At 42.8% G+C, this 22,397-nt stretch overlaps 1 protein-coding gene across 12 annotated transcripts in view; it reads left to right on the forward strand.

Moving 5' to 3' along the window:
- LOC109902980 (leucine-rich repeat-containing protein 7) overlaps positions 1-22,396 on the forward strand; it is a 219,693-nt gene extending 197,297 nt beyond the window's left edge. For 3 of the 12 annotated variants that reach the window (XM_031786022.1, XM_031786020.1, XM_031786019.1), the window contains 17 exons: positions 479-608; positions 968-1,083; positions 1,834-1,903; positions 2,034-2,133; positions 2,584-2,708; positions 2,792-2,980; positions 3,156-3,290; positions 4,865-4,951; positions 6,100-6,211; positions 8,535-8,718; positions 11,715-13,512; positions 14,212-14,364; positions 15,433-15,552; positions 16,525-16,797; positions 17,091-17,183; positions 18,665-18,739; positions 19,976-22,396. In XM_031786022.1, coding sequence (XP_031641882.1) covers positions 479-608; positions 968-1,083; positions 1,834-1,903; positions 2,034-2,133; positions 2,584-2,708; positions 2,792-2,980; positions 3,156-3,290; positions 4,865-4,951; positions 6,100-6,211; positions 8,535-8,718; positions 11,715-13,512; positions 14,212-14,364; positions 15,433-15,552; positions 16,525-16,797; positions 17,091-17,183; positions 18,665-18,739; positions 19,976-20,083 — 3,868 coding nt within the window. In that variant the 3' untranslated portion in view covers positions 20,084-22,396. Of the gene's footprint in view, positions 1-478; positions 609-967; positions 1,084-1,833; positions 1,904-2,033; positions 2,134-2,583; positions 2,709-2,791; positions 2,981-3,155; positions 3,291-4,864; positions 4,952-6,099; positions 6,212-8,534; positions 8,719-11,714; positions 13,513-14,211; positions 15,553-16,524; positions 16,798-17,090; positions 17,184-18,664; positions 18,740-19,975 lie in introns of those variants that run through there. The other 9 variants (XM_031786023.1, XM_031786026.1, XM_031786027.1 and 6 more) reach the window with 9 other exon arrangements.
- The last annotated feature ends 1 nt before the right edge of the window (position 22,397 follows it).

Consider the following 22,397-nt stretch of genomic DNA (forward strand, 5'->3'; position numbering starts at 1 on the left):
AGTGAATTATAAGTGAAATAATCTGTCTGTTAACAATTGTTGAAAAAATGACTTGTGTCATGCACTAAGTAGATGTCCTAAACGACTTGACAAAACTATAGTTTGTTAAGAAGACATTTGTGGAGTGGTTGAAAAACAAGTTTTAATGACTCCAACCTAAGTGTATGTAAATGTTCCACTTCAATAATTCACAGCCCATTTTTTTTGCGTACAAATTAAGTTGGTCTGTGTAAGTAGGTCTGTGCTTCGCAGGTTCTTGACAAAATGATATGCACATATTAATATGGTACATCAAAGACATGTGTAGTAGAAAATCTATGCAGATTTGTGGTTGTTTTTCCTTTATTTTTTATTGATAGGGTTTTGGTTATTGTGCTTCTTTATATGTTGATGTTACACTAATAACTAACCAAGTGGAAGTAGCTGTGGCATGAAGGATTCTTAAGGGACTCATTCTCCTCTTTCTTCTTCTACCTAGTTTATCGCTTTTAGAGGAGTTTGACTGCAGCTGTAATGAATTAGAGTCCCTGCCCCCCACCATTGGCTACCTGCCCAACCTTCGCACGTTTTCTGCTGATGAAAACTTTCTCATTGAACTACCCAGGGAGGTACGTCCGTCTGTCCCTATATCCTCACAGTGCTCCTGTACTCACACACATACACAATGCATTTGGTTGTGTATTTAACAGTGTTGGGGAATAGTGAACTACATCTAGTTCAACTAGTAATTTAACTATGTTTTGCAGTAGCTTGGTGGCAGTTGAACTAAATTCAAATCTTGGTAGTGTTGTCAGTAGTTAATTTTTTTGCCATGCAGCGGTGCATGGTGACTTCCAGTGTGAAGTAATTGGTAGCGTGGTAAATTATATTTTCAGAGTAGCTTCCTCAAAACTGGTCATTTATATGGTTTGGTGCATGGAAGATGGAAAGTGATCACCGAAATATCTGCTTGGCTCTTTTGTTGCAGATTGGGAACTGTAAGAATGTGACCGTCATGTCGTTGCGCTCCAATAAACTAGAGTTTCTACCTGATGAGATTGGGCAGATGACCAAGCTACGTGTTCTCAATTTAAGCGACAATAGGTATCTACCGATTGCTCTGCTATGTATACATACAGTAGCACACGCACACACAGAAACACAGACACACAGAAATGCAGACACACAGTGAATCCATATGTTCCTCACACTCTCATTGACGAGGAAAAGGCTTGTGTTGTGTGTCTATATATTTACATAGAGCGTAGGTGGAGTGGGGCATTCTTCTGAGGATTTTATAAAAACTAGGGAAGCTAGCTAGTGGTTATTATTTTGTTAATAGCACATTAAGATAGCTGCACAGCCTTAGAAAGCACTTCCCCCTGCCCACGGGCTAATTAAGAAAGCTCTTTATGAGATGTTTGGTTGCTCTGCCAGTGATTAACTGGATCCAAGGTAATTAAACCTGACCATCACTTAACACACGACAGCCATTAGTCAGACCTGCCTCTACACGCAGCACCACACACCACAGAGCTGATAGGCTGCCTCAGAATGGGCACCGAATCACCCCAACCCTGCATCATCCTGCCTACGCTAGCCCACAACACTGTCTTCCTCTGACATATTTCTGTTGTCAAAGTGAGGCAGAGTTTGCTGAGCGTGTTGCCAAGGTGAGTAGTGGGTGTCAGTCAGTCAGAGGCAGGCTATTATAGTTCCTTGGCAGAGGAATAATATTGGCTTTTCACATGGGACTTAATGATGATCTGTGTCCTTGAACACACCCGAACACAGTGTACTCATTGAGATGATATGCCTTCTTACTCCCATTTCGTCTTCTTCTCCCTTACACAGATTAAAGAATCTCCCATTCACTTTCACAAAACTAAAAGATCTTGCTGCTCTTTGGCTCTCAGACAATCAGGTAAATATGATCTTATATATTGTTTTGTTAGAAAGAAACAGACCTTTACATTTTTGGATCAAATCTATAGTTTTAGCTGTGTTAGCTATACTTGAAGTGTCAGTGATGTGTGATTGTCTTCTGTGTGCAGTCCAAGGCCCTGATCCCTCTCCAGACAGAGGCCCATCCAGAGACCAAGCAGAGGGTCCTCACCAACTATATGTTCCCTCAGCAACCACGACATGATGAGGGTGAGCTAGCCAGATACTGTGGGTGGAAATGTAACACATGCTGACATGAGGGAAAATGCTCATAGCCAAGTATTCCCACAAAGTGGATGTTACAGTACTATGAGTATGTGATTTTGTGATCGCTAAGGTGCCATGGATATGTATTTACAATTGATGAATGGTGCTTGAAATAACACTGGTATCCCTCATAGTAATGGGTATAGTGATATGTGTGCAGAGCATGTGTCACTGAACTACCCTTTGAGGGTCAGATAGACTGAAGGTGTAAATTTACTCAGGGATTGAATCCATTTTGAGGTTCCACTTGAGGGCGTTTGACAGATGGTTGGGTTAAGTGCCAGTGCACTGTATGCTGTTGGTGAAGTGAGCATGTCAGAACAGCACCAGTGTGAGACCAGTGCACAATAAGTCAGTGACACCTCCCTGTTTTCCTGCCCGTCCTCTCTGTAGACTACCAGTCAGACAGCGACAGCTTCAACCCCACCTTATGGGAGGAGCAGCGTCAGCAGAGGATGACCGTCGCCTTTGAGTTCGAGGAGAAGAAGGAGGAGGAGGACAACTCTGGAAAAGTCAAGGTTTCACAGGACTTTCTGTTGACCTCAGTTTCCCCGTTTGTATCTTGTTATTACCGCTTATTTTGCTTGTCCTGTCCGTCCAGGTTGAGATCAATCTGAAGCGCTACCCCACACCGTACCCAGAGGACCTGAAGAATATGGTGAAGTCAGTGCAGAACATGGTGGGCAAGAACCAGCTTCCCCTCAGCACTGGTACTAACTCCTCTGGTACCAACATGGAGTCACGAAAACAAGAACAGTATGAGCCCCCCTGGCCCATGCCCCCCAAAGAGGTAACAGACTGGGTCATACCACACACCCAGAGACCCACACATACCACCACACTCTCTCTCTCTCTCACACACACACACAAATACAAAAACAAATGATTTGATTATACATAGTCCTCTTTGGCTGAGATAGATCGATATGTGTCACCCAGTCACTCAGAGTGATCTTCTGTTCCAGGTGATGGAAAGAGAGATGTTAGAGAGAGAGAGAGAGTTCAACAAGACTCAGATGACAGAGCAGGGCATCATCCACAACTCTGCCATCGACATCCCAAAGCGCAAGGACAAGGAGGATCTGACTGAGAGCTCAGAGGTACAGGAGCAATTTCCATATTTCTTTGTGAAAATGTTAAATCGTTTGTAGCACTTATTATGTCCTTTTAACACCAGGAAAGCAAAACAAAACAACAGCTTGTATTGGGCTTGGTGGGGGAGAGAGTACTGACATGAATGTTTACACTGCAGCCTCAAGGTCCTCTCAGGCCGTTATGTCAGATTTAGTCCTTAGTTGCCTTGGACATCTCAATGTGAGAGTTCGGGTAGAGGTGAGACCACCTGTATTGAACACATGGGAACTGAATTTCATTGAAAGAACTGAGTGGGTGTGTCCAAACTTTTTCAAAGACATAGATTAATGTAGTATCAGGTTTCAGTGTTTTTGACTTATGGCCAGGTGTGACAAAGTTTGAGGGGGCAATGTATTAAACCCAGGGCCATGGAACTGTGGCGTAGCAACTTTTTAGAGGTGATTGAAACCTACAGAGATCATAGAATCCTTTCATCTGCAAGCCTCAAAGGCCCCATGATGGCTTCAACTGGGTCTTTGTTAAATCGTTAGCTCTCTCTCTCTGAATACGCAGAGGAGTCAGACAGGTAGTCTGCTGAGGTGCTGTTTTCAGATTTTTTTTGATGCTGTGTGCAAAAAGGTGCATCATCTTGGCATAATATCATATTGTGGCTGAAATGGAGGTTAACTCGGCCATAGCTCAAATGTCAAGTATTAGTGCATTTGCAAGTCCCCAGGGGGGCAACCTGGTGCAGAATTTGTAGCCTTTTAATAAGGCTTGAAATACTGCACAACGAACAGCAGAGGCTGTTGAACAAACAGAGCAAAGGTCAGTGTTAAATGTCAATTGCATTCAGAGGACTCCAAGAGGCTAGATCTGAATAAGCGCCTGTTCCCAGAGTCAAGTGGTCAGCATCTGGAGATGAATGAAGCAGGTCATATAATATGTATCTTGTATCTGCTTACTGTCATTTCTTTATAAGCTCTATAGGAGCCCAGAGTTTGGGCCATTTACATCAGGGTTGTAAATGCACTCATGCTGGTTGTGAGTCCTTTAAACATTGCATATATTTGAGATGAGATGTAGATTAGATTTTATTTTAACCTGTAATATGAAAATAGATTTCCAGTGGAAGTAGGTTCGAACTTCCAAGGAGTCAGCTAGCAACCACTTATTTTCCTAACCCTAAATCTGGAAGGTTCTCCTGTGCTTGGCACTCTGCTATATCTCTACCTCTCTGTAAAGTGTGTTGACAGAGCTGCAATGTCCTGTGTACTTTGTGTCCATAACTGCTTTGGATTGCCTCATGCTGTCTCCTCCCATAAAACCCCAGGGAGAAAGAGACCCTTGGGTGCCGCGGTGCCGCAATGGGAACTGGGTCACTGGGTGGGGGGCTGGAGGGATTGGGGGATGTAGGGGTGGCTGGAGGGGTGGAGGGATGTGGGGGATGGATGGGTGGGGGGGATGAAGGGGTGGGGGGGGGGCTGATGCCATAAACCATGCTTCTTTACCTCACACAATTTTTTTTGTTGTACAACCATGAAAACTTCCTCTCCATCTTTTATTTGTTTGTGTATGTGTGTTTGTTTGTTTTGCTTAGATTTCTTTACATCGCGTGGTTCCCAAGCTGCCACAGCCAGAGAATACATCATCAGCCGTTACAGCTTCTTCCTGTTTCTGCCTCATAGTAAGTGGCTGTGAGATCAGACATTAGACAGTCTGCTCAACCACGGCTCGGCTGGTGTGACTTCACACTGCCTCTTGCACGCTGACAAAGACTATGAAACGTCTGGAGAAACAAAGTCGGAGTATCATGAAATATGAAGATGAAAGCCGATAACAGCCACTCTCTCTAAGGAACAGTGAAACTGTAGATATGTAATGTATATAATGTACAGTACTTATGAAGAGGAACATTTTTATGCAAAGTCTGCATCATGGCATATATAGTATACACAGTAGTGTGCAAACGGGCTGTAGACTGGCAGTGCCAAGGCTAACTCCAGCACTTATTGGCATCACCACACCACGCAGCTGTTTGTTTTGAGTTAATCAAGCATTCCTCTGAGACGTGGCAAAAAGCATCCAGCCTGGCATACCAATTACTCCCAGCCACAGAGAAGGTGCTGGTAAATTATGGACACAATCTTGGGAGTGATTTAAGGTGGCATTTTTACCCAAAGCAGAAAGAGGTTGCAGCTGTCGTTGAGTGTCATGTAACACTGAACATGCTGAACCCTCATAGTAGCCCCATCATGGGTATGGATTTATAGATATCCGATTATATGTTTTGAAACATATAGAAGTATCGGATATATTGTGATCTCTTTTTTACACAAGAGAAAAAGAAGATGGCGGGAGATACAGATATGCCAGTGAGACAGTGCTGTGTAGTGAGTGTTCCTGGGATGTGGTTCCTGGAGTCGCCTGGCAAGCAGGCCTGGTGGTCTCTCTCCGCTCGGCTGCCTCAGCCTGCCCTGTGGGGGTGCAGTGAGCAGAGCTGCAGATGTGGGACATCAGGTGTGGGAAGTAGGCTCTCCTGTAGCAAGCAGCTGGGCCTCTAAGCTCTAAGAGAGAAGGACGTCACAGATAGGACATGCTCCAGTGTGTTACACATCACTAAGATATAGAGAACATATATCAGTTACTGATGACACTATGAGTATAAGCAGTACAATAATGCTCAGTTATGTACTATATTTGTGTCCTTTTGTTAGTTCCTGCCTCAGGAAGAGCTTGTGGAGTTCAGTCGTTGAAGCTGTTAACCAAGCTGTGTCTCGATTTTTGTCTTTTGGTCTTTTGTTCAGAAATAAGAATTGTGTAAACTTTTCTCAGGATTCTATGAGCGGCTCTCCGAATGATATCCGTATCTCTGATATGAGGCCCACCCTGGTGGAACCGGCCATGTACAAACCAAAGGTTGTATTACTGGGGAAAGACAAGAAAGGTAGGTCGTAAACTCCCATCCTTGGTATTCTACTTCACTACAAACACAACCATTATCATTAAGGTTATATCATCACTGCTCTCTGTTCCTCTAAACTCATTTCAGAAAACAAAAATGAGTAATGTTAGAGGTCAAAGATCACGCCCCCAAGACATGCTAACCTCCCCTGTTATGGTAATGGTGAAAGGTTAGCATGTGTTGGGGGTATGATCTTTGACCCTCCGTAACTTTCTCAGTCATTGTTATTCACGATTCATTCAGGATTGTCCATAATAATGGTAGCATCCACATTAATGTAGTGTTTAGAAATATATTATATTTACACATGATTTACCGTTCATTTTTATTGGGCACAAAATTATCTGAAACACAACCCAAACAAACTGTGAAGGCATCAAACAAGTTTGTAGAGACACAAGCTTGATGTCGTCATTGCATGCTAGGAAAATGGGTACAAATACTGAACTTTGTACTACTTCATAAGAATCTTCAGGGGTGTCAATCATTTTTATCCCTACCTTTTTGAGATAAACAATGATTACTTGTTAAACAAAATCTCTTTCCCTGAACAATTATACTAGTATAAAATAATATAATTTCCCAATGTTTTAAATTGATTTTTTAGTCATTATTGCTCATCTTTATCAATGGTGACCCCACCATATACATTACCAGTCGAACGTTTGGACCTACTCATTCAAGGGTTTTTATTTCTTTTTACTTTGTCCAAACTTTTGACTGGTACTGTATATCTTGGGCCATACTTTCAAACTGATAAACCAGAGAGTAAGCGGATTGACTAGTTGCTGCAGGCCATTTGAGCTAATATCTCAATCGGCGGGAGGCTGACCCCTATCAGTAAATACACTCACTCTCCGCTCTTATCCTATTCTGACATGAAAAAGCCTCAAGCTTTCTCAACTCTACAGTGAAAATCCCTGTTTTTGCTATTGTTATTTCTAATTGCATGGTTGTTTCCTCCTGTGAGATTACAAAGCATAGTCCTGCAATGCACAATTATTATATAATGTCCTTGGGGAGTTTTGTATTCTAATTAGGTACGGTATAAAGCATAAGGGCCACTCCACGCCAGCGGGAGCGGGAATAATATTTTTGGTATCTCAGATTGTTCTGGCAATTCTCACATAGAAAATTAATTGGGAGGAAGGATGTTTAAAATGCTTTTTACATTTGTACCACAAACGATTTTTTTGAAAATCATGATGGAATTGGCCATTTTATGCCCTTTATAGACCTATACATGCCTCCTGTAAGACCATATGATATGTGAACCATATATGATACAGATATATGGTTCAGCGGGAGCGGGAATGATATATATGATACAACATCTTGGTGTCATTATACTCCTTATAGTGGTCTCTTTAATATGTAGTATGTCTTTATTCTGAAATACAAATATTCACATTCATTTATTCAACATTAAAAAGATTTATTCCTCAAAATGACCCTTTTAGATTGTGTTCATTTTAAGACCGATTGTTCGGGACGATATACTCTACAAGTACATCACATTTCTAGAGTGGACTCTGCTAATTCTGAAGGTATGATACATTTTATGAGCGCCACCAACACCGTGAATGTGAAAATAGATTAAATGCAAACTCCCTCTTCTGGTGACTTGCTGAATGTGCAATCCTAAAGGAGGGCTGTGATTGGTTACTGACCTATAACGTCAATTTCTGTATCTAAAATGGGTCATATCATTAAAAGTACCAGAGAGCACACTCTGTAAATTAGAGATGTTTACAAACAATATGTCAAAAATAATCTTAATCAAAAAGGGTAGTTTAGAAATACTAATATTACTTTTTATCACATTGAATAAATACACATCAAAAGGTGTATTTCAGAATAAAGACATACTACATATTAGAGAGACCACTATAAGGAGTATAATGACACCAAGATGAGCATAAAATGGCAATATTACTCATTATACAAAAAAACGTTTTTTGATACAAATGTAAAAAGCATGTTAGTTACTTCCTTGGGAGGAAGGATGTATATGTGAGAATTGCCAGAACTATCTGAGATACCAAAAATATTTGACGTGGAATCGCCCATGTTTATTGCAATCCATTACATAACGACTCCCTGTTGGATTGAGGAGAACAGCATCCAATTCTCTCCTATAGCTTTTGCTCCCCTGGAGACCCAGCTTTAACCCACATTTCAAGTGGAAACATGAGCAGTGACCTTTTGAAAATAAGATAACTCCTTAAGCCCCCATTCAAATGAAATTTTCAGGTAGATGACAGCAGAGACATGTCAATGCTTTTCTCTCGCCCTTCCCTGTCAGAGTCTACAGATGAATCAGATCCGGATAAGATGCATTGCCTGAACAACAGTGGCTCGTCAGCCACCTACTCGGACTACTCTCCATCCCAGGGTTCTTCTGGCTCCTCTAACCCCCCGGGCAACGTGGCCGCCCTGCAGGCTGCTGGGAAGGATGGAGGAGTGCCTCAACAACACTGGACCAACAGGTGGGCAGTGGCTCACTGGCTTTCAACCCACAGTCCTCACACAGAACCAGTGGCCAGCTACAGACACACGCCTGATAGCAAGCTTACGGTGACCCATGATCGGTCTTCCATCGGCAAAATCAGAGGCTCAGCATAGCCCTATATCGTCTGTTTGCCGACAATGGTCTGATGTCAGTTTGCCTACCATGGTGTGCTGCCTCAGCCACCTGTGGTATGATAAGTGCTTGCTAGCTGGGTCACATCCAGTACTGTGTAAATATGTCATTTAGCAGGCATCGATTCCAGCCGTCTGTTTCTTGAGACAGGGATGTTGTGTAGAGCACCTGGGTGAACAAGGGTTGGAACTCCAGCTGTCAAGAGGCTGTGTGAGGGGAGAGAGTGGCGCAACAAGGCTCTTTTAAATCTTTCATTAAAATACATCTCCATAAGACTGACAGAGCGCCGCACAACACACCTCTCTCTCTCTCTCTCTCTCTCTCTCTCTCTATCACTCACTCACTCACTCTCACACACAGAGAAGATAGCCCTATTTGGTAAAATACCAAGTCCATATTATGGCAAGAACAGCTCAAATAAGAAAAGAGAAATGGCAGTCATTACTTTAATTCCGAATGTTTTTTCAAGTGCATTCGCAAAAAACCATCAAGTGCTATGATGAAACTGGCTCTCATGAGGACCACCACAGGAAAGGAAGACCCAGAGTTACCTCTGCTGCAGAGGATAAGTTCATTAGAGTTAACTGCACCTCAGATTGCAGCCCAGAGTTCAAGTAACAGACATATCTCAACATCAATTGTTCAGAGGAGACTGTGTGAATCAGGCCTTCATGGTCGATTGCTGCAAAGAAACCACTACTAAAGGACATCAATAAGAAGAGGCTTGCTTGGGCCAAGAAACACAAGCAATTTGGTGGAAATCTGTCTTGGTCTGATGAGTCTAAATTTAATAATTTTGTTTCAACCGCCGTGTCTTTGTGAGACACAGAGTAAGTGAATCGGATTATCTCTGCATGTGTGGTTCCCACCGTGAAGCATGGAGGAGGAGGTGTGATGGTGTGGGGGTGCTTTGCTCACGACACTGTCAGTGATTTATTTAGAATTCAAGGCACACTTAACCAGCATGGCTACCACAGCATTCTGAAGCAATACGCCATCCCATCTGGTTTGCGCGTAGTGGGACTATAATTTGTTTTTCAACAGGACAATGACCAAAAACACACCTCCAGGTTTTGTAAGGGCTATTTGACCAAGAAGGTGTCACGGATCCCTCCGGAACTTTCATTGTGCACACCTGGCCCCTATTCCCAGTGATTAGTAATTGCTTGAGTGTGTCCTTGGTTTACCATTGTCCTGTCGATTATTATTACAATGTCCGTTGGTGCGTGTGAGTACCTGTGCTGTGTGTTTTGTCTTTCGTGCCATTGTGGATTGTGCAGATGATTACGGGTCTCGTAATATCATTGTGCGCTTGTGGTATTTATTCGAGGTACTCCTCGCTCTTTAGTTCGGGTTTCAACCCTATGTTGTATAGTGTTTGTTTGGGCTTCGTCCCTGTGCCTTTAAACGGCACACCGTAATTTGGGTTATAATAAAAAAACTATTACACCTTCCTGCGCCTGTCTCTCAACCATTTATGCCAACGTGACAGAATAATCGACCATTACGGGAGACAGCGGGAATGGCCCGTCCGACGACGCTGTGACTGGTCCATCCGGTGCCGCCGCAACTTCAGCAGCTGCAACTGGGCCGTCCGACACCGCCACAACCGGTCCGTCAGACGCCACTGCGAATGGTCCGTCCGACAACCGCCGCAACTTCGGGCAGTTGCAACTAGCCCGTCCGACGTCGATGCAACTTCGGCAGCTGCAACTAGCCCGTCCGACGACGATGCAACTTCGGCAGTTGCAACTAGCCCGTCCGACGACAATGCAACTTTGGCAGTTGCAACTAGCCCGTCCGACGACGATGCAACTTTGGCAGTTGCAACTAGCCCGTCCGACGACGATGCAACTTCGGCAGTTGCAACTAGCCCGTCCGACGACGATGCAACTTCGGCAGCTGCATTGGGTTCTGATCGACCCGCACTGCGTTCCTGTGATCGTCCTCGAGGCCGGTGGCATTGCGCTGCTTGTGCAGCGCGTCAGGGGGGATACTGTCACGGATCCCTCCGGAACTTTCATTACGCACACCTGGCCCCTATTCCCAGTGATTTGTAATAGTATAAGTGTGTCCTTGGTTTACCATTGTCCTATTGATTATTGTTACAATGTCCATTGGTTTGTGTGAGTACCTGTGCTGTGTGTTTTGGCTTTCGTGCCATTGTGGATTGCGTAGATGATCACGGGTCCCGTGTGTTAATCATTGTGCGCTTGTGTTATTTATTCGAGGTATTCCTCGCTATTTTATTTGGGTTTCAACTCTGTGTTTTGTACAGTGTTTGTTTGGGCTTCGTCCCCGTGCCTTTACACGGCACGCCGTCATTTGGGGTATAATAAAAAAAACGATTACGTATTCCTGCGCCTGTCTTCCGACCATTTATGCCAACGTGACAGAAGGAGAGTGATGGAGTGCTGCATCACCTGACCTCAACCCAATTGAGATGGTTTTGGATGAGTTGAACCGCAGAGTGAAGGAAAAGCAGCCAACAAGTGCTCAGCATGTGTGGGAACTCCTTCAAGACTGTTGGAAAAGCATTCCTCATGAAGTTGGTTGAGAGAATGCCAAGAGTATGCAACGCTGTCATCAAGGCAAAGGGTGGTTACTTTGAAGAATCTCAAATATAAAATGTATTTTGATTTAACACTTTTTTGGGTTACTGTATGATATACTGTATGTTATTTCATAGTTCTGATGTCTTCACTATTATTCTACAATGTAGAAAATAGTACAAATAAAGAAAAACCGTTGAGTGAGTATGTGTGTCCAAACTTTTGATTGGTGCTGTACATCTTAATGAAATGATACGCTGTCATACCTGTGCTTACGCTCTTTCTGCAGGCTGGTCCAGCAGTTCCCCAAACCCATCGAAACCAAGCCGCTACTGAGTCAGAGAGACCCCAGAGAGACCCCTCCCTCCAGCACACTGCAGCAGCGCGGTGAGCGACGCCCTCTCAGTGACACCTTTGACCAGTGGAACGATACCTCCCACTACGACAACACAGGCTTCGTGTCTGAGGAGGCTCCTCTAGAGACCCCCAGTGGTAGCAGCAGTGGTAACCCCATGCTGGGCTCCAAGTCCCGCAGCTCCTCCACCTCCCACGGGGGCCGCCGGCCCCTCATGAGGCAGGAGCGCATCGTGGGCGTCCCCCTGGAGCTGCAGGATGTCCCTCACCAACATCCACATCCCTCTCACCAATTCCATAATGTCCGCACCACGCCAGAAAATGAAGTGCCTCAGCCTCCCCCTCCCAACCCATGGCAGAACTGGACACGAACGCCCAGCCCCTTCGAGGACCGCACAGCTTTCCCCTCAAAACTGAGCTCCCCAGGCAACAGCCCAAACCCTGACCGCAAGGACTTTGAGCAGGAGATGCATCATGGGGAGCTGCCGGGGACGTTCCCCTCCACAGGGACATGGGGTTACCTAGACTCCAGGAACTCGGGTCAGGGGCGCAGCAACCAGCAGGCCAACATATCCAGCATGTACCAACATGTCCAATCCAAACCCACTAGACCAAGCTCTGGGGCCATGGTGATGAGCAAGAGCTCTGAGCGCCTCTCTCCCATGATGAAGGAGGTGAAGGCTAAGTTCAAGAAGTCCCAGAGCATTGATGAAATCGACATGGGCTCCTACAAGGTGTACAGCATCCCTGTGGACAGCTACAGCTCCAGCATAGAGAACCATGGGAGTGTTGACCGTCCAGACATGCCGGCCCCCATGGAACAGAGCATGTCCCGCAGCCAGTCTGCCCCCATGCTGGACGATGATGACGCCTACGGCACAAATAGCCAGCAGCAGAAGCCTGCCATCCCCAAGAAGGTCTACCACTTCGACCAGAGCTTCAACCCTCAGGTGGCTATGGATATGAGGAATCAGCAGCAGGAGAGGAGGGCCCCTCCGCCCTTCCCCAACACCCCTGAGTATGTCAACCAGCCAGGGAAGACCCTGCCCAAAGAGCTGGTGAGCCCCAGGGGCTACCGGGGTTACCCTCCTATGGACCAGATGTTCTCCTACTCTCAGCCCTCAGTCAACGAGGAGAACCAGCCGCCCCAGCAGCAGCAACCCTTCCCCATCCCTAGTCAGCGCTCCCGGCCTGGGTTCCTGAGGCGGGCTGACTCCCTGGTCAGCTCCACAGAGCTGGCTCTGTTCCGCAGGGTTCAGGAGGCCCAGGAGATGCAGCAGATGTCGGACCACTACGGCCGGCAGCACTTCAAAGGCATTCTGGAGCAACAGAACAGTTCCAGTATGGCCCAGCAGGACCAACAGTACAACAAGAGGAATGGCAGGTACGAGGAAGACTACTCCTCCTACCAGGAGCCCAAGAAGCCTATCATGGGCTACCCTACAAAGAGCCTGACGCAGCGACGCCCCCTGTCGGCCAGGAGTTACAGCACAGAGACGTTTGGGGCGTCCCAGGCCAGGCCTGTGTCTGCCAGACCCACAATGGCTGCACTGTTGGAGAAGATGCCTCCAGATTATAATCTGAGCACGTGCACTGAGAATATAAAGAGCCTTGATGAGATGAAAATGCGCACCATGCAGCTGCAGCATAAGCCTGATGATATGTCCTCTAAGATGCCAGTAGACTGGAGGCAACAGCTGCTTAGACATATAGAGGCCAAACGATTAGACCGGGTAAGTCTGACAACTTCTTAAACACAGTTTATTACTCGCTCACGTAACATCTATATGGGCGCTTCTGTTGACACACCACATGACTGCATGACTGTCAGTATTAATGAACGTGTTCAATCCACTGCTTAGCAATGTGCGCCAGTTGTGGCACCAGACCCACTTGATGTTTCTCTATATGTATGTTAATCACTTATGTCGATTGTGATAAGAAGCACAAACTTGGTAAGTTTTCCCCTCTTACCTCCTTTCTCCTCTTGTTTCTCTTTTATTTTCATTCTACTATTACTGTTAGTATGATATCATACTTTAACAAGACAAGTATATCTGTCTGTACTACAACAATTTGGATGGGTTTCCCTAACTAGATTAAGTCTAGTTCTAAACTAAAAAGCTCTCCAGGACTAGGCTTAATCTGGGTCTGGGAAATTGGCCCTTGATAATATAGGCAAGTACTTCAGTGCTATACATCTCTTAAAGAAAAGTACATACTGTTGCTTGTATGGTATACGTAATCGTACTGTATCCATGAGTGTGTTTTTAATGTGTTTGTTCTGGTACTGTAGTAACTCTGTACTGTTGTTGTTCTGTTTGTCAAGCTCACTTTATCTGTTGCAGCTACGCAATGTGTCTTGGTGCAATCCCGTTTACCCAGTGGCTCACCCATTTACTCATGTCACGCGGTTGTTTCCCTCCAATCAGAGCGCTGTCCTTAAGCACAACACAGTAAACTTCGGCATGCTGTACTCTGGAGGCTATGCTGCACCGCATGCCGGCAGAAGCATGACAATAAACTTTTACAATAACACGAATAAGCATGAAAACCAAACAACACAGTGGCTACCTCTACCCAATGTGAGTATGATCCAGAAAACACAGAAACAGTCTCAGTGCAGTTGAACCCTTTAACGTTCATGTGATAGTGTGTACTGCATTTGTCCTGTTTTGTAAGGATAAAAGCTTAAAAATAACATTTATCATAAGAAGCACAATATTACCAATACCTACAATTGCCAATGGAGAATGTGAATATTTGTTATCACTTGCCTTAAATATTGAAATGCTATGGCCGTATATATATATTTTTTATTATAGTCCATATTTCAACATCAAACAGAAACTAGCCTACAGATACACCATGACGTGATGGGCTAAGCCTCATGTATCACAGTATCAGTATAGAATCCATAGTGAAGCCGAGTATTATACCATTTCTCAGCCAAATGGTGAAACAAGCCTTAAAATGACGGACATGGCAATCCCTCCCATTTCAACTTCAAGCCAAGTGCTGTCTTTTATCTGTTGTCTGAAATCTTAAAATGTCTGCGGTGTGTTGCATGTCTGCAATATATGTGTGTCAGCTACGGTGTCTGCTCTGCTCTACGGGTTACAGCCGTCCTCTGTGCAAGTATTACTGTGTCACTCAGTAGCCTCAATCCAATGGAGCCTAGTGAATAGACCCCATGCTTTTCAGGACATAGACAAGCACATTGTAATAAAACCCGAAGATTGTATCTTTCTCGTATAAGGTATTTTAGTGCCAAGATAATATATCATTTTGACAGCAAAACCATCATTCAGAATATCTCTACACCTGTTACCATCTATTCTTAACAAAAAAGTATTGTGTGTGGAAAAATGACAGGAGGCAAATAACCCAACTAATATATTCATACGCATAGGACTTTGCGCTTACTATTATAAAGAAGTTAAAGTCATGATTGATCCAAGGACACCCACTGGTTTACTAGCTGCAGTACTCCGTCAATAGTAATATTATTATCAATGATTATAACCTTATAATTAACACTGTAAATCAATTCATCTTTATCTCTGGTAAAACTGTAGTCCTTTTGGCAGAAAATGCAGGTTAACCCCATAGCCGTAATGATACCCTGTTCCTTTACCCTATTCTCTCTCCAGACCCCTTCTCAACAGAGCAATATATTAGACAACGGCCAGGAGGTGGTCTCTCCCACCACTCAGTGGGCCCCCTACTCACTGGGCAGGAGAGACGTGCCCCCAGAAAACATTATGAAAAAGGTTTGTGCTTTACACTGACAAAGGACCCAGAGAGAGAGGCCTGTTTGGAGTGTTAGATATGTGGTGTAATGTCACTGTTAATTTGAGCCTAAACTATGCTGATGATATAGTGCTCATTATCACCCAGCTTGCTGACTGAACATTGAGCTTGTAGCTCATTCATGTATTTATTTATGACATACCAGTACATTTAACGTCAAACCGTAATACACCCCCCATACATGCATTGTTTTAAACAAAGGTGACATTACAAGGACATACAGTATAACCACATAATGCTTCATAAAGGGTCCCTTGTCTTGTCTCTGTTGTACTTCTTAAGGTTACTCCACCTGTTCTTTTAAGATGGGCTCCTTTATTTAGCTGTGATTGCTATGTCAATGTTGTTAAATGTCAGGAGTAATTGCTAAGCACCATGAATCATTCCAGCAGCGCTCCATTCTTGCTCGGTCTCCCTGGCAACCTCTGTTTTTCAGTTAGTTTGGCTGTCATTTAATTGTGGTCACAATCTAGCCATCAGTGTCTGTGCAACAATAATGAGAAAGGTAGACCAGGGACTTCCTATGAAATATTAATGCACAGAGAGAACTGTGGGTTGTGTATCCTGTTTTATTACTTGTACACTCTTAGATAAAAGGGTTCCAGAAGGGTTCTTCGGCTGTCCCCATAGGAGAACCCTTTTTGGTTCCAGTTAGAACCCTTTTTGGTTTCAGGTAGAACTACCTTGGAAAGGGTTCTGCATGGAACCAAAATGGGTTCTGCTATGGGGACAGCCGAAGAACCCTTTTAGGTTCTATATAGCACTTTTTTTCTAAGAGTATCATGTAGGATAATAGAGTTTGCAGGAAAGCCTCTATATGGTCATTCAGGCTTGAAGAAAACCAAACCAACAGAGATAGGGGCTGAAGCATGCTGCACCTCATCTGTCTGTTATCCGCCATTTTGTAAGACGTGACGTTTGCATCTTTGCAGCTTCCTGACTCTTTGCCTAACGGGTTGAATTACCCACAGGCAGGCGGCCACCACCCCCACCAATCACAGACAATGATAGTGACATCCGCGTCGGCCACACCCCCACACCGCTCGGTGCGGGACCAGCAGTACGAGGGCGCCATCAACAAGATCTCCATTCAACAGTACCAGTCTCCTCTGCCCATGGCCACCACCACCAGTCCCCGGCCCCAGAGCGCACGCTGTCTCATCCAGACCAAAGGCCAGAAAAGCATGGACGGCTTCCAGGAGCAGGTTGGCCATCACTCCCTCGCTCCACTTCCATCTCTTTGTTTGTCTCTGTGTTTGTCCCTCCATCTGTGTTTGTCTCTTTGTACTTCTCTCTCACCCTCTTCCTCTTAGGCATCCTTTCACTCTCCTCTCTCTTTTCCTTTCCCTCTCTCAATCTGGTCGACAACAGATCTCTGAGAGGCCTATATTCTGGCTACCGGTATATAGAGAGGAGAGATTTGCACCACGTAATTGTATCGTAATACAATATCAAATTTATATTTTTGGCAATATGAAGTTTTTGTGTCGTTTGGCAGTTCTGTGTGCGGATAGAGAAGAATCCAGGCTTAGGGTTCAGCATCTCAGGAGGAATCAGTGGCCAAGGGAACCCCTTCAAGCCTTCTGACATGGTGAGATTAAAGCAGCTAAATGTTCTCTGTGGGGGTCTGATACTGTGCAGCCTGTGCCATAGGAACATGTTCCATTTTTCTCTGCTATAGGCTGTTCCTTAAGCTGTTTGAATAACCACTGCACAGCACTGTATGTCTCGCTTCAGAGTTTCCATGGTAACAGGTGCTACTACAGTGCTGCAGTTTACTTGGTTAACTTTGAACCTTTTTATTATATGCCAATAATGAGCAAGAATCAAGAAAAGACTCCACATGTTTTGTGGCAATGAATCGTAATGTAGACGTAAGGTTGGCAAATGCCCAATAGTTCAATACTGTCTTGTTACCATGGTAACCGCAAAGAAAGGATGCAGTGAGAAAAATGTCCATAGCTTTGCATTTAAACAATTTCTAAATCAGTTCAAATGTTGTTGCTGTTTTTCTCTTGTCGTTTTGAAACATCAAAGCCTAGGGCTGGATTAAATCCTTATCGCAGAAGTATCGTGGAAGATCCACGTAAAAATGTAAAGGTAATTTCCGATTTAGATGACATGCAGCGTTTACCGTGAATGTAGTGGCGGGAACATTGCCTTTAAATATCAATTGAGCATAACGTGGATCTTCCGCGAATCCAGTCCCTAGTTTCTTCTCCTTGACATTATATTTGCAGGGTGGAAAGTATTGTAAGCCATGGAAATAGAATTCAAATTCAATTTTGTACACCTTGTTATAGCCATTGAATGTGTTGTATATTTTGTATGCATATCATCCCCCATCTTAGCACCCCACTGAAAGGTGGTGCATGCTGATTACAGAGGGAATCTTCTGAGGGCCTGCTTTCCTGTGATGCCTCAAGGAGTCCCTGATGTAATACATGAGTCATTAGATGTTAGTAACGTTATTCGGGCTTCAAGTGAGGATTAACTGTGTAACTGTGTTGAATAAGCATCTTCATATGGTATTATGATCATCTTCATATGGTTTAAACGCATGCAAAGATTGGTATATTTATAATCTCTGCCTTGATTAGACATATTTTGGAAACATGAAATGTAAAAAACCTCCCCCACAGTGTCCATAACTTTGTAAATAGCTGGACAAATATATATATATTTTTATCGTATCTATTTTAGTACTGTTGATATCTTTTCATTAAAGTTAGATGCCATAAAGTTAGATGCCAACTTTAATCTAACTTTAAGTTAGATTAAAGTTACATGCCATGTAAATGCCATGTAAGTACATGTAGTTCTTGAGTTTAACAAACAGAGCACACTCAGAGAACACTTCCATCTTGTGACTGATCCTTACGATAGTTGTCTGCTTTTTACAGTCCAGCTAAACCTATAAAGTTAACGTTGACAATGACATCATCAAAATCATGCACAGAACTTGAGTTCGAGGAAACACAAAAAAAGCGCCAAACACCCAGTTTGAAAGGCAAAGATTCTAAACCATCTTCACCATGTGGTTCCTAACCTCATATCACTTTTGACTTATAGGGTATCTTTGTTACTAGGGTACAGCCTGATGGACCGGCCTCCAACCTGCTTCTGCCTGGGGACAAAATACTGAAGGTAACCATGTTGTTCATCACTGCATCGATCATCATTGTCCTCTGAGTCTGTGAGAGCGCATCCTCCTTCCGCCACATTGCCAGTAGAGGCTTTGCATGTGGCATTTTGTGCTGGACGTACATGTGTCTACCAAGTGAGCATGGTCCTCTGTTTTGACCTCTGTCAAACATCCAACATGCTTTACTTGTCCCTCAGTCAGGTCTTCCACTAATAGTGCTTATACTGTATGTATCCTAATAAAGGCCCATAGAAACAGACTGAAAAATGTAAGTGGATAACATACAAGTAACTTTGCTGATATATAGGATTCCTAATGTGATGTTTTATGTATAGTATCGACCAGCAATGTAATGATCTCAACTTTTGTGATAACCTTGAAACCCCTGGAGCATTTTCTGCTATTTTTTCTCAACTGTCCTCTCCATCTTTCCAACTTTGCAGCAAAGATTGAATCTGGTCTATTCCTCTATTTCAGTAATATCAGATACTCCAATCTCTTCTCAAAAAATACTTTAGGAGTAAACATTTTAGGATGAGCATCAGAGTTCTTCTACCCACTGTGATAAGAAACTAATTGCACACTATGATGTGGTGGTGTATTTAGCTTAGGTAGAGGGCTGTTACTCTAAAAGGGTAATCACCATCACACATACAGTACATAGGGATGAAGCTGTCAAAGTAAGTGTTTACCATAGTGCAGAGAGGGCACAGTAGATTGTCAGATCCCTGGTCCATGTGAAGCTACTGTTCAGGCTATATTTGTCAGTCATAAATCCAAACCCATGTCAGTGAAGCCTACATGAACAAGCCAGGCTCTCTGCGCCAATACAACTTAATGGGATTGCAATAGTCTCTACAGTTATTGGCATGTCTGTTATATCTGTGTCGCTTTAAATGTGTGCTAGTAGAAGCCCTCGCCCCTTTCCCCTCGCCCCTTGCTCCTCGCCCACCCGTAGCCTGCAGAAGCAGGCACTTCTCTACTCTCTCCACAGATACAAGTGTTAGCTGAAGGACAGACCTCTAAAGACCAGCTTCTCTCCTCCTTCTCTCCTTTACAGCATGACCTCCTTCTCTTCCTGTGTGCATCTCTCTGCTCTTCCTCTCCTCTTTTCCTTGACAGTGTTGTGTTTCTATCTCCTGAGCTAGGACTGTTTCCAGTCCTCTCCGTGCTGCCCCGCCCTGCCCCTCCTCACCCCCTTCACTCTGTTCACCTTCTGCTTCATTTTTGCATTGCAGGGCAATGGACATAGTTTTTTACACATGGAACATGAAACTGCTGTCTCTCTTCTGAAGAATTTCCAGAAACCTGTGGACTTGGTAATCTTGAGGGAGAGCACAATTTAAATATTTTTTATAACACCATTGCTTCTTGCCCAAACGGTTTGTGGAAATGTGTACAACCGATTTTTATCTATGAACAGAGACATTTGCCAATTGCTGGACCAATGGCAAATACTAGTGCCAAATGTACTATAGGATACATATCTTATAACCTATCTATGAATTTTGTGTAAACAGGAAATGTATATTCTGAGTTGAGTTGATGTTTTTCTCATTCAGCCCAAGGCTGTAGGTTGGAGTAATTTCATGTTATTTATTTTTATTTGATCTTTGTTTTTATTTAGAAGTTTTTTGCTTATTTATATTGCCTTTTATTTTGTACCTTTTTCATTGTAGCTTCTCATTTTACTCTCAGAGCATGAAAACACACTAGCTCTTTAGGAATTACATTCACCATAAACACTGCCTCAACTTTGTATATGCCTTGTGTAAATATTTTCATTTACAATAAAGACATGAACAGTAGAGAGGTGAATGGTACTGAAAATATGATTCTTTTTTGTTACAGAAGAAGGAAATCGCACTTGTCTCCAACCTTAATACAGGGCCAACTTATAAACTGCTTTTTTATTTGTTATTATAGCTTTTCCCACCGGTTTATTTAATCGTTTTAAAACTATGTTGCTCTCTGTACCCAACCAGTCACTGCATTCTGTGAACTAGAATGTTTGTAGGTGCTCAATGTTCAATAATGTATATGTTTACACACATGAGCAAAATTGAAGTAGAAGCAATATTCTATCCCAACATGACAAGACTACCCTAGAGGGCCATCTGCTGGCTATATTATGTGGTTTCCCATAATTGTGCCAAGGAGTATGTAATGTATACATACCCCCACATTCATATACAGAAAAATCCATTGTTTGTGCACTTAAGCACAATTGTAACATCGTTTCTCATCTGTTTGTCTGTGTTTCTATAAAAAAACCTTTGAGTGGTTTTGTTCACACTGATTTGAAGTGGTGTGAGTAATATTGCTTAGCTTTTCAGCACCACTCTGTGGAACACCAATGACTTTTTAGAACATTTCAAGCTCAGTTAATTATGAGTACGCATCATTGGAGAAGTATTAATGCGAGAACTATGTTCTTTTTCCAACAATGCCACTGCCCAGAATAAGCATTCCACCCTGTTACATTTCTGGATGGATGTTCATTTTAAGCTCTGATGTTACAGCATGGTCTTTGAATATGTTTTTGGGATACATTCTGCGTTTTGAAATAGATTTTAGGGTCTCTCTTATAAAGAGTTTTCTCTCTTTTTGCAAACCAATGAGATTATTATATTGTCAAAATTGGTGCCATTTTATCCCAATCAAAAACATATTCCTTATGAGCCCTGACAATTTTTCATAGCATTTTTGTCAAATGTAGCATCAAATGTGACATTCTTGAGAAAAACTAAGCACCTATAACTCTATGGAAGGACCCTGGTTGAATTTGTGCCAAGCTAAGCTGGTAAGTGGTACTTCGGTATCCAGTCAATTATGAGTTCAAATATTCAAGATATTGTTCCAGAAAGTTTGATAATATAATTATTTTTACTAAATGTTTTCAGGTAATTATTCGGAATATATTGATATACCTTTGCTCAAATATATAGCTTTGCTCAATTTGCGAGATTTTATAAGGACACTGAAAGAGTATGGATGAAGATCTTACAACTTGAAGAAAAGCTCTACTATCAAATGTATTTCTACAGTAATTGTGAATTTGTGTTATACAAATATTATATATATGTATATGAATATAAAAATAGTCATTTTTGTATGTGTTTAAAATACAATTAAATATAAAAGTGAATATATGGTAATATTCAGTCAAATTGCAGTATTGATGTAAATAATTGTGAATGAAAACACATTGAGATAATTTATTCATAGATTGTGAATGTACTCCAAGCTTCTGCAGTATGAAGACTCACTGGACTTGAATGCTGCTTCATTTTTTGTGCAAAAAGTAATTTTAACTATTGAAAGAGAATTATTCTGTTTAGTTGGACAAATTTAGTGATAATTTATTATACTATTTATTTGCACATGCAAGTTTAATCCTTCCAGTTTTATTTCTGTATTAACACAAAGAAATGTAATTGGTAAAGTATATATTGTGTGTTTAGATTGCATTTCGCAGATGCTATCTGTACATATTTAAGATACATTTTTATTAAAAGATTATAAAATGGAACGAAAAATGCTGTGCAGCAAATACAGAGCCATTTTCGGCTTTGGAAGTACAATTTTTCAGTATTTAAGAAGTGTTTTGAATAATGTATAAAAGTATATTGTACAAATAATAAAAATGTCACTTGTTAT

Source organism: Oncorhynchus kisutch, linkage group LG13, assembly GCF_002021735.2.
Source record: "Oncorhynchus kisutch isolate 150728-3 linkage group LG13, Okis_V2, whole genome shotgun sequence".
NCBI lineage: Eukaryota > Metazoa > Chordata > Actinopteri > Salmoniformes > Salmonidae > Oncorhynchus > Oncorhynchus kisutch.